Source organism: Trematomus bernacchii, unplaced genomic scaffold (genome assembly GCF_902827165.1).
Source record: "Trematomus bernacchii unplaced genomic scaffold, fTreBer1.1, whole genome shotgun sequence".
NCBI lineage: Eukaryota > Metazoa > Chordata > Actinopteri > Perciformes > Nototheniidae > Trematomus > Trematomus bernacchii.
The window spans coordinates 6,838,619-6,851,118 of NW_022987616.1; the positions used below are offsets into that span (position 1 = coordinate 6,838,619).

A 12,500-nucleotide genomic window follows, 5' to 3' on the forward strand; every position below is an offset into this window, starting at 1 on the left:
ACGCTGTTCTGACGCGTGATGTGCTGCCAGTAGGCGCTGCGCGGCAGAGAGATGGACTTAGTGAGCGTCTCTCTGGGGAGGATCTGAGACACACAGAGAAAGGAACAGAGTCTCACTTTCTGTCAGGGACCAGAGCTCTGGAGATGACGGACAGAAGGAGTTTCTGGTGTTACATGTTTCCTCTCTGAAGGGATGTTAGGTGAGATGAGGATACGTTAAGGAGCATGGTGATGTGCAGCTGGATGTAGATTTGTATCTGCATCGTGAAACTAACGGCGTCGTCTTAAAGCCAGGCTACTGCAGGGAATATATGAAACTCTGCACTATTTAACAGGAAGAACAACAACTAAGTATGTATCTGGGGAGGGGTGATATTATATTTTAAAATAAGTTATTCCTAGTTTAATGTTGTGCATTTACCAGAAAATAAACGGATGACAAAGTATCATTTGATTAGGTCATCGACTGCAGGTACAAATAACAGTGTCATGTTAATATTTGTATTTTTTCCTGTAAATGAAAGATATCTTTCCTGCAAATCTGAACCCACTACCCGTATTTTTGTTCATTTATAATTTACCTTACAATGGCTGTAATTATGTGATTGTAGTACTCTGAGTATTCTGCATTTCCTCAGTTTCTCCACTCTGTAACTACGAGTGGTCAGTTTTGTGATTTATGGAGCTGAGGCTAAATGCTCCGTTTGGAAACGTTCCCAAAAGGATAAGGGGGGGGGGGGGGTTGGGGGGTGGGGGTCCAAGAGCATGGCCATATGGTCAAGGCTCATCAAACACTAGGCAAGCCTACATAAATAAAGAATACAGATGATGGGGGGAGGAAGGAAGGGAGGAAGGACGGGAGGAAGGAAGGGAGGAAGGACGGGTGTTGCGATGGAAGGAGGGAGCGGAGGCCAAAACCACGGGAGGAGAAGGAGAGTGTGTGTGTGTGTGTGTGTGGTGTGTGTGTGTGTGTGTGTGTGTGTGTGTGTGTGTGTGTGTGTGTGTGTGTGTGTGTGTGTGTGTGTGTGTGTGTGTGTGTGTGAGAGAGAAAGTCATGATTTATAGCTCTTTTGTTCATTGGTTTCTAAAAATAATGATGTGAACGGCTTCAATGACTCGCCTGCTTGATCAGCGTAAATCAAACAGACAGTGAAGAAAGCTTTGAGATAACACAGAAAGAAATACACATCCAAACACATATTATTTCTAAAAATAAAAAGTCTTTGTACAAAATATTCTTCCAGCAATAGATGCACCATGATATATTAGCTATAAGCCACTCATGCTTTATGCATACATTCACTTAACATAATAAATTGTATATTAATCAGTGAGCTGGAACAGAAAGTAATGACCTTATAATGTACTTATACATGTACTTACATACACTTTGATTACATGCTGTGACTGTGGCTGTTAATTTAGTTATTTTGTATTTATTCCTCACAGTATTTACTATCTCATAATCTATGTTTTTATCCAGTATTTTAACATTATGCTGTTTTTGCAAGCATTGTTTTACCTCTTGACATCATTGTAAAGTAAGTTACCTCCTCCATGGATTTTTGAAATTGAATTAATGAATGAATGAAGTGATTTAGGCAAGATTTTATTTATTTTTTGATATCGTTTTTATTCCACTTAGTAGTAGTAATAGTAATAGTATGTTTATTGTCCTGGATTTAGGTAATCATTGATATCAAAACACCTCTTGCATTAGTATTTCAGGCTTAAATATATTCAATATAAAGCTTAATTATATTCGAGGTATATGTATATAAAATCATTTGCCATGATCCTATTTTTTTTTGTGTGTATCTTGTTCCCCTTTTATTTTGAGGTTTTCTCAATCTGTGTCAAGTCTGTTTTGACTTCCTGTGTTCTCCCACCTGTTTGATTACTGGTCTGATCAGTTTCACCTGTTCCTCCTGCTCACCTGTAACTTCATCCCCTCGTTAGTTCAGATTCAGTATTTACTCTTGTTCAGTCTTGGTCAGATTATTGCATAAGTCGTGCACCGTGTAGTTCTGTTTTGTTTGCGTAGACATCTTCAAGTCATCATTCAAAACTCACCTGTTCACCGTGGCCTTTGACCCCTAACCCATCACATTCCCCCTACTTCCACTCCTACTGCTATTTATTGAATTTTTTTATTTATTATTTGCCCCTTTTGTTTGTTTGTTCACCATGTCAAGCGGCGTTGGGAAAGGCGCTATACAAATGTAATCTGTTATTACTATTATTATTATTATTGCCTGTATGCTCAGAGTCAGAATCCCTTAATTCGTCCCACAGAGGGGAAATGTACATTGTTACAGCAGAAAAGAGCCAGAGACAGCTTAATGTTACATAAGAAGCATTCAGACAAGTGTATTAAAGATTACAAAGTTACACAATTTACAAAATATACACCCTGTAACAGTTCTGAGGATTTACTGTAGCAGCCAGGTATATATTGCACAGTTATTAACGGCATTTATATATTGCACATATTGCACATATTGCACCCTGCATTTGTTTGTGCCGACACTTGCTCTCATTTGTTTGTACGGTTGGCAGAGCTGGAGTAAACCCTGTGAGCTGCTGCGGGTAAACGAGAAAAACAAAAAGCAGAAAATGTTAAAGTGTACCTGGGAGCTCTTCTCCATCTCCTCCATCATCCTCTCGTGCTGCTGGGCGATGGCCAGCGTGGAGGAGTGGACCCGCTGGTAGATCATCTCCCCCTCCCGCGTCTGGAACGTGAACAAACCCTCTCCTGTGTCACACATCCTGCGCCAGGAACACACACACACACACACGCACACGCACACACACACGCACACACACACACACACGCACACACACACACACACACACACAGAGAGAGATAAACGCACACGCTTTGATCGCGTTCACTCTTGGATTGCTGATTTACAGAAAATGCATGGTTGAATGTGCACTTAGAGAGAGAGGGGCATTGATATAATACCCCACTGAAGTCAAACACACGCACACACACACACACACACACACACACACACACACACACACACACACACACACACACACACACACACACACACACACACACACACACACACACACACACACACACACACACACACACACACACACACACACACACACACACAGCACACACACGCCTGAGTAGATAACAGTACACACACACACTCTCACAGAGGCACCTGTCACATCAATGCCTGAAGCGCTCTGCGGCAAATGTGTTTCCTGGGATGCTTCCATATCCGAAAAGCGCTTTGTTGAAGTTTTTTACATTTCCAAAGTTGTTTTTCCCTCCCGCCGCTAACATTTCAATCACACACACACACACACACACACACTGATCTGCACGCACACACACCTTCCAGACTCAAAGGTGAACCAGGTGGAGTCTCGCCCGTATCTCCGCAGCGAGCTGAGCGGCCACATGACGAGTTTGAGGCGGTTGTTGTGGATGTCCCACAGGTAGATGTTCTCATGAGTGATCTGCATGGTGCACTCCCCGTAGATGTCCAGGTTCGGCGTGGGCATGAGGTACACGTTGAACCGCTCTGGAGAGATTCAAAAAACCTCATTAGTTAAAAAGAATAAACCAATCAAAGACAACCTGAAACAATCTGGATGCATCTAGTGGTAGCCTCTCTACAGTAGCCATGCAAGCGGTTGCCTTTATTTCAGTAAAATGGAGATTCATATATTTAGTTTGTTGAGCTTGAAGCATTAAAAGTGACATTTGAAATATTCTCTTTCACAAACATGGCCCTTGTGATCCACTGGAGCTGCTGGGGAACATTTTGGGCTATTTTCTTTTAAATGTGCATGGCTTAAATATCACTGAGAAATGGCCCAGTGGTGGTCAAGATGAAGTCATGTGACTGCGGTCATGCTAGCATATTAGCTTTAGCAGATTTAAAAATCATAGAATTGTGAGTATATTCTGCTGAAACAAACGTGTATATATAATAAGCGTTTGATGACACAGAGCTTGTTTTTTTTAAATAATGTACGAAAAACATTGGAAGAAACCCCAAAATGTGTCATCCCTGCAGCACTATATAAATACATAGTCTGCACCTCCCCTCAATTCACTCTAAGGCAGAGGCTTTTTTCCAACGTGTCAAAAGTGGAGTACATAGTCCCTTAAAAAAGGTATTTGAAGTTCACCTGACGTCTAACCTGCCGTAAAGTGAGCTGCTCTGGGATCAGCCGCTGAATCTGCCCCGTCACATTAAACTGTGGGAGGCAGACAGAGAAGGAGCGCTCCGTAATCTAAATTAGTTCTCACTAATTAAGCTTAATGATTCAAAATAAGCCGTGTGTCTGCAGCGGATCGGAAATGGCAATGTCATAGTGCGGCGTATTTTCAGGGACAGGGAAAATGAACTCTGATTTAATTATGTTGTAGATATATAGTAGCTAGTTGAAACATGGCTGCAGGGCCTCTTAATTCATTCAGGTCTATTTCACTGCTGCAACTTTCCCACGAGCACCAGACTTCAGTCCAGTGGTGATGCTACACTTCAGTGCGCTCGCAAAAAAACTTAAATTAATATCTCAAAAAAAAAAATGGTTATGTTGAAGAATACAATTTCACTTCTCGGCTGCGGAGAAATGAAATGACGGCAGATTCTTTTCAATTACTCGCCCTCCTTCTTTACAACTTTGAACTTCTCTTCTTTGCCTGTTGCCTTTTCAATTTCCTCCGCCAGTTTACAAATTACACAGAGAATGAGCTCCGGTGTGATAGCAGCGCCCCGTTGTCTCCTCTCTTTTCCATTTCCATTTCCTGTGAGTGGAATATGTGGGGATGAAGCACATTTATTTCACATGGCTTTTGGAGCCATAATCTCATCCATCTCTGTGACAAGCTTCATTATGAGGGAAGCCAGTGATGCACAGCAGCTCTCATTAGGGCTGGAACAGAGCCTGTGACCTGTGCTCCAGCACGCACGCACGCACACACACACACACACACACACACACACATACTTTAAAGTTGAACCAACATGCGCTCTTTAAAGACTGCAACAGGTGGACTTTGGGATCAGATATTGACAAAAAATGGCCCTTATTAGCCGGGCCTAATTGGACGGAGGATGTTTTGCTCCCCTAACCCTCTGAGGACTTGCTTTTGTAACATACTGCAACCGCTCTGCAACCGCTAACTTCTCCGCTAACTTCTCCTGAGTGTGAGAGACTGACCCTGAATGGGACTAATTGGGCACTCACCGTTCTGCTCCCGCTGCACCCCCGCTGCTAACAGGTCCGGCTCCCCCAGGCTGATGTCGTTCAGACGGCTGCCGAGGCACTCCACGCACAGAAGCTTACACCACTCCTCTGCATCCAGCTCTGCACACACACACACACACACACACACACACACACACACACACACACACACACACACACACACACACACACACACACACACACACACACACACACACACACACACACACACACAACACACACACACACACACACACACACACACACACACACACACACACACACACACACACACACACACACACGTTACAGCATGTCCACACCAGAGATGGCAAAAGTACACACATTATTTACTCAAGTACATTTTTCGAAGTATTTGTACTCCACTACTTCCCACCTCTGCACACACACACTCCTGCACACTGCAAACATAATAAAACACAGATCATACAACAGTGCTGCCTTTAGTGAGCCACATAAATCACAATCAGAATAAAGCGCTGCATGTAGGACACGTGCTAACTGTAACCACGGGGAGAAAATCAATCTGATCGATGAGGTGCAGATTAAAAGAGGAGGTGGGTTCAGCAACTAAAAAAAAAAGGCAGGCTTCTCCAAGGCTGTATGTCCGCAGTCACCACTGAAGCTACTGATCCTGCATTCAGACAATCAATAAGCTATTTTCCAAATTGAAGCTGTAGCTTGTTAAGTGGAAAGGAAATGCGGCACATTATAAAAAAAAGAGAGCATGTTTCAACAGAAGGAGGAAGAACACTTATGTGCTTACTTGTTGAAAGTTAGATGAGAAAATCGATATCACTCTCATATCTGTACTTTAAATATGAAGCTTAGTTAGCTTAGCTTAACACAAAGACTCAGTAAAGTGTATTGCTTTCATCAAGTTTAAAGGGGACATCATGAAGAAGTCACTTTTGTAATGTTTGTGTATGAACATCTTGAATGCCATGTCATCTTAGCCTATTTTGATGCACATACGAAGCTTTGCATGCCAGATATTCACTTTGATAGGATAGAAAACAGAGAAAAACAGGAAATGTCCATATTTAAGAGAGCATATCCGACTATTTGGGGTAAACTGTTTTGACAAATGGATTAGTGGCCTCATCCCTGCAGCTCTATTGTTAACTCTTTTTGAAGTGATCTGGAGTGATATCTACAACATGTGACAGCTGGCACCTAAAGGTGGGAGGGCATTCATTGTGAGACTGAATGCTTTAATTGGAGGCTAAGTGGAGACCAATGATAATACCCTGAATCGAGTCTGCATGGCAGTTTGTTGTTTGTGAATCAACTTCCTGTTGATTTAGAAACAACACGGTGTTTACAGAGGGGAAGATTCTCCAATTGTCTTCTGTGAGCTTTTGGTGGGAGTTACTGGAGGATGAAATTAGGCATTTGGTTATCTTTCTGAAGCTCAAAGCCCAGGGGAATTCTGGGTAATGTCACCATGTCCAGTGATGTGTACAGAGGCGCATTTTGAAACAGCAGCACCATGTTTCTGTGTCCATCAAATCAATGCAGGATTGTGTAAAACGTGCACAGAGGTATTTTTTACTTTCCTCACTTTAGGATTTAGTGACAGCCTGTTTGTCAGATCAGCTGTAGAGTCCAGTGGGACAGAAACACACAACTCTGCAGGGTGAAGGCCTCTGAATGCCTCCAAACTCCCACACTTTTGAGACCACTGAGTGGAAAATCGGCTAAACAAACACTTCATCAGCCTCGCTAGTTGATGTGCCGTGCATGAAGAATATGGTAGGAGGAGGGAGGATGTTTCTGTAGGTGTGAGGATACATGTGATCAGGATACTTTGAGACGAATACAAAGATAATACTGTATGCAGGTGACGCTTTGTTCTCTCTGCAGGTCACACTCTCTTTATCTCCTTCGAGCATTTTGGACAGATGCCTCCAAAGCACACACCTGTCAAGAAATGTCAGATCTGTTACCGTCTTTTGTGTCGTGTTTCTTTGACAGCACATGCCTGGGTGAAGTTATTTTAAGTGTAATAGGTGTTTAAGTGTATATATCAGGAGATCACCATGAGGCCTAATTATGTTTTTTATTTCTGTTAAAAACCTGTCAACACCTCATCGTTATTTGGCTTCTCAAGGACTTTAGACAAGTTTGAGATTTTCCATCTGACAGGTTGAGTTTCAGATACAAACTCTTTTTGACATGGCACAGCAGTGGGACGACTGCATGCCAGACAAATGGAGATAAGCTCTCTCTAGTTTTTATTATCGTCACATAAAGCCTTGAAAATACAAATGTTTCCACTACAATTGCTTCTCATTTCATCCCGGACTCGAGCCACGTCTCCATGTACACAGGTTTGTTTGTGATTGTAGGTCTTTCTTTGTGTGTTGCTCTTTTGTGCACACACAACACAGTGTGTGAGGTCACTTAAAATGAGCTTTTGTAAAAACTCGGTCCAGGGGGAAGATTTCCAGAAACAAATGTGTCTTACATGTCCACATTGAAAACCATGTTAGGGTTAAAAACACCAGAACAGAGCCATACAAATCATTAACATCATGTGTTTCTTCATATAAGATAATAAGATAAGATCAGAAGTATTTTATTGATCCAAATTTGGGAAATGTTTGTGTTGCAGCAGCATAACAAGACATGGCATTGTACAATGAAAATTAAAGACTAGAAATGGTAGTGAGGCGTGAGGGGTGTAACTGTAAAGAGGCTTCCAGGAAGTGAAGGTCAATGGGAGGTCATTGATGCAGGGTGACAGAAACATCCATATGGTGGTGTGAAGAGGAGGGGGTTGTACATGGATATGAGCCAAGGGACAGAGAGAGTTCACCACTCTGAGGTCAATAACATCTCGCCTCAGGTTTATCTACTACCACGCTCATGTACACACACAACCGAGAAGCTGGAGTTAAGGGTCCCCTATTATGCAAAATCCACTGCTTCATGTCTCTTCTACATCAACATGTGTCCCCTCTTCTTCATGTCTCTTCTACATCAACATGTGTCCCCTCTTCTTCATGTCTCTTCTACATCAACATGTGTCCCCTCTTCTTCATGTCTCTTCTACATCAACATGTGTCCACTCTTCTTCATGTCTCTTCTACATCAACATGTGTCCCCTCTTCTTCATGTCTCTTCTACATCAACATGTGTCCCCTCTTCTTCATGTCTCTTCTACATCAACATGTGTCCCCTCTTCTTCATGTCTCTTCTTCATCAACATGTGTCCCCTCTTCTTCATGTCTCTTCTATATCACCATGTGTCCCCTCTTCTTCATGTCTCTTCTACATCAACATGTGTCCCCTCTTCTTCATGTCTCTTCTTCATCAACATGTGTCCCCTCTTCTTCATGTCTCTTCTTCATCAACATGTGTCTCCTCTGTGTAAAGAGACTCTGAAAGTTTCAGGAACAAAGATTCTCTCTCTTTTTGTCCTGATCCATTTTTATAAAAACCTGTCTGAAAATGAGCTGATCAGATTTTGGCCACTTTATGATGTCATAACGATGTTTTGTCTTGTGTAACCATTAGCCAATCACCAACCAAGGTAACCCCCCCCCCCACCTTATCACCTGAATTTCCTCCTAGAGCACCATTGAGTTCTTTTTAACCAAATCTCTCTCAGAGGGGCGTGGGGAGGGGCTCCTTATTTTCATCTAAAGTAACAGACAGAGAATCAGCACTTTGGAAACAGGGCTGAAACAGAGGGGATTATGGGTAATGCTGCAATGATCTGTTTGGTGTTTCAGCCAATCAGAGACAGGCTCTGTATATATCTGAGACCTGTGATATATTGATGAAAAACAGTATAATAGGGGACCTTTAAGATGGAGAAGTTTACCCCGTCACATTAAGGTTCATCCTCCTCATCCTCCTCATCCTCCTCATCCTCCCCACCCGGCTCCATTTATTTTCACCTTAAAGAATACAATGTGCCTCTTTGGCTTCCTATCCACGTATTAGATGCAATCTCGATTGTTACAGTCCATAATTGGGTTGCAACACGCTGCAAACGACGGCCAATATCATCTCTCATATACCTGCAGTATGAAAATCAATATTTCGGAACGGATCCTCCCACTTCTTAATATGGCGGCAAATGAGCAACACTTGGCTAAACTCCAAGTCTTTACTGCCTCGTTCACCTCTCACTGGAGTTCAGTCTTCCTCCACTTCTTGGCAAACTTTTCTCATGCAGCATCTTGTGTTTGCAAAACAAAGACATATAGTAGTCCTTCCCTAATTTCCTCACTCACCCGATTCACAGGCGAACGTCTTGGATGTGTCGTCACAGAAAATAATCGCCACCGCGTGTTTTTTTTGTCTCCCGCGGCATCCGGGTAATGTTCTTGACGTTATGGAGCTCAGTGATCTAAAGAGGAAGAGAGAGAGGAGGCAGCACATTACGAACAGCCAGGAGCAGCAGCAGAGACTTAATTGCCATCTTGCATTGACTTTGCTGAAAGTGCAATAGTATTTAAAGGCTTAGCATAAAAAGGAAGCCGGGTAAATATTAGCCGTTTTCTGCTGATGACAGAAAGCAACACATTACTACCACGTATTGCTAAAAGCACTTTATGAATGAATGTGACCCGATGCACACTGTGTGCCGCTGTTTTAAGTGCTTCCTCTCCTTGAAACTGGTTTTCCAGTCAATGAGGAGAGGAGGGCGATCAAAAGCATCTAAATCACTTTACCAGGAGATTGATTGCGGATGAAAAAAAGAGAGAAGATTACATTTAATTGAATATCCCCCGCATTTACAGGCCATTTTGTTCGACAGTCCTCTGTGTGTTCGCTCTGCCTCGGAGATAAGGCCCATTACATTATTGTTGTCCATTGTGTGCTAACTGTGGGCCTTTTGCCAGCCTGTTGGGAATGAATTAGCTGGGCTCAGTGCCCATTTTGTAAAGGTCCAAAGATAAAAGACCCTATAACACAAACAACATATGTGGACTACACGTTTATGTGCTCCATATCATTAGATATCACATGCTTCCTCCGTGCTTAGCATTCAGCTAACATAGACATATTTAGAGGGAAGTGCGAGGAGGTTATGGATATTGAAGGATAGCCACCTTAAAGATAGTATCTATATATATTTTATATGAGAAGAGGATGTTTTATTCCCCTGTGAGGAAACGGTACCTTGTGTTTTTGTCCTCGGGCAGATTCATACATATAACTGACACAAAGCAAGCATCCACTTCTGAGCCATGAATACAGCCTCTCATCTCTGCCTCTGTTTGTGTGTGTGTGTGTGTGTGTGTGTGTGTGTGTGTGTGTGTGTGTGTGTGTGTGTGTGTGTGTGTGTGTGTGTGTGTGTGTGTGTGTGTGTCTGTGTGTGTGTGTGTGTGTGTGTGTGTCTGTGTGTGTGTGTGTGTGTGTGTGTGTGTGTGTGTGTGTGTGTGCATTTGGGTGCATTCCCGGCTCGAGGCGCTAGAGTCCGAGCAAAGTGAATCCTTTGTGATGAGACCTATTCCTCATCTCCTCTCCTCCATCTTTTCTTCTCGTCTTTTCAAAAGGTGTACGTCAAATGTTATATCAAAAAGTGCACTCGGCACACAGCCGTGCTTTCAGTCCACATGCACACAGTGACGATGATAACATCTTGACGTTGGCAGGTCATTTTTTCGGGATTCAAATATGTCACCTGGGCTGATACATGTTGAGGATTCATTTGATGTCAAGGCAACATCACACTTGACATAGAAGATGTTTATTTTTATTAAACCAGCAAATCATGGATTGAGGATGATATAAAAGGTATTTGGACATATTCATACCTGATAAAGGTGCTAGAAGAAATAAAGGGGTCGATACAGTAATGTTTCGGAGGAGAAGATGAATGTCTGTACCAAATTGCCAATCCCTCCAATAGATGTTAAGAAATCCAACTGAAGTGGTTACTGTCTTTATGTATTATTGTCTGTCCTTCCCTGTTTTTGGACAATCATTCATCCAATTAGATTCCCACTTGACCGCCGTATAAGTGAAGTGTGTGAAGTAGCTCGGATAAAACACAAAACAATCAGCTTCTAGTGTCAATAAAAAGCATACATGTTAGAGAAGTCAGGGGATCGTAAAAGTCCTTCCACTTTTGACGATGAAGGTCTGTGGAAATCTAAATGACAATCCCTCTAATATTTGTTGAGATATTTCCCTCCAAACTAAACAAGTGAACCAGTTTACCAACCCTAATAGAGTGTAACTAAAACCATCCTCTGTTCAGGCATTTAAACCCAGCTCCATCTCTCCAGAGCTCACAGAAAAACAACTTTTCTACAGGAGCTAAACATATTCTAGGGATTGTTTTACTGAGTGGCCCGGCGCCTCTAAGACAGAGGAAAGGGCACAGGGAAATAAACAGAGAGAGAGAGATAAAGAAAAACAACAACGTGGGACAGAAAGCCAATCCCCTTTGTGTTGATTGTGTAAATCAGCCGGCAGCGCAGCCTATTTCCTCCCAGAGCAGCGCAGCGTTGAATGAAGCCCTCAGACGGGACCTTTCTTGATCTCTGTGGCGACGCATTACGAGGAGCACTGGTGCATGTGTGTGTTCATCGCTCACTGCTGCGCTGTATGTATGAGATACATCTGGGAGGTGGGGTACAGCCACACAGCACCCCCCCATATGACAGCATGATGCAGTATGCAGGAAGGCACTTCACTCACAATACTGATAGCGTAGCAGCGTGGGATGCTAACATCATGTAAGCCAATGCAAGGTTTATTTATACAGCACCTTTCAACATAAGGCAATTCAAAGTGCTTTTACAAAAACGAAAGGAATTAAGAAAATGGGATTTTTAAAAACAGTCATTACAAAGCAGAGAAGAGAAGAAAGAAACACATGAATAATCAACACAGTCTCATGGCATTTTGTGTTATAGTCACGAAATTAATCTATTGATTCGTGTTCACCAACACGATTTCGCCATTTTTTTCGTGTCACACAGAACGATTTTAAAAGCAATGTAAATAATAACAAATTAGAAGGAAAAAGATATTTAAAAAAATACAGATTTAAGTATTCTGACACAGAACGATTTTAGAAGCAATGTATTTATATTGGTAGTATGTTTCGTGCCTGCACCAAATAATAACAAATTAGAAGGAAAAAAAGATGACATAAAATACAGATGTCAGTATTCTGAGGCTCTGAGCCATTTCTTTTCCTCACTGACGGCAAAAAAACTCAGACATTATACAATTTAAAATAAAAGGGATAGGGTTAGGCTTAGGGTAAGATATTGAGTA

General features: G+C 42.2%; 1 protein-coding gene across 1 annotated transcript in view; it reads right to left on the reverse strand.

The window, feature by feature from the left end:
* Positions 1-12,500, reverse strand: part of dok6 (docking protein 6) — a 45,527-nt gene that overhangs the window by 6,145 nt on the left and 26,882 nt on the right. The window contains 6 exon segments of the mRNA XM_034132464.1: positions 1-83; positions 2,630-2,768; positions 3,361-3,550; positions 5,229-5,348; positions 9,497-9,560; positions 9,562-9,612. The exon segment at positions 1-83 is cut by the window's left edge and continues 23 nt beyond it. Of these exon segments, the coding sequence (XP_033988355.1) occupies positions 1-83; positions 2,630-2,768; positions 3,361-3,550; positions 5,229-5,348; positions 9,497-9,560; positions 9,562-9,612 (647 nt within the window).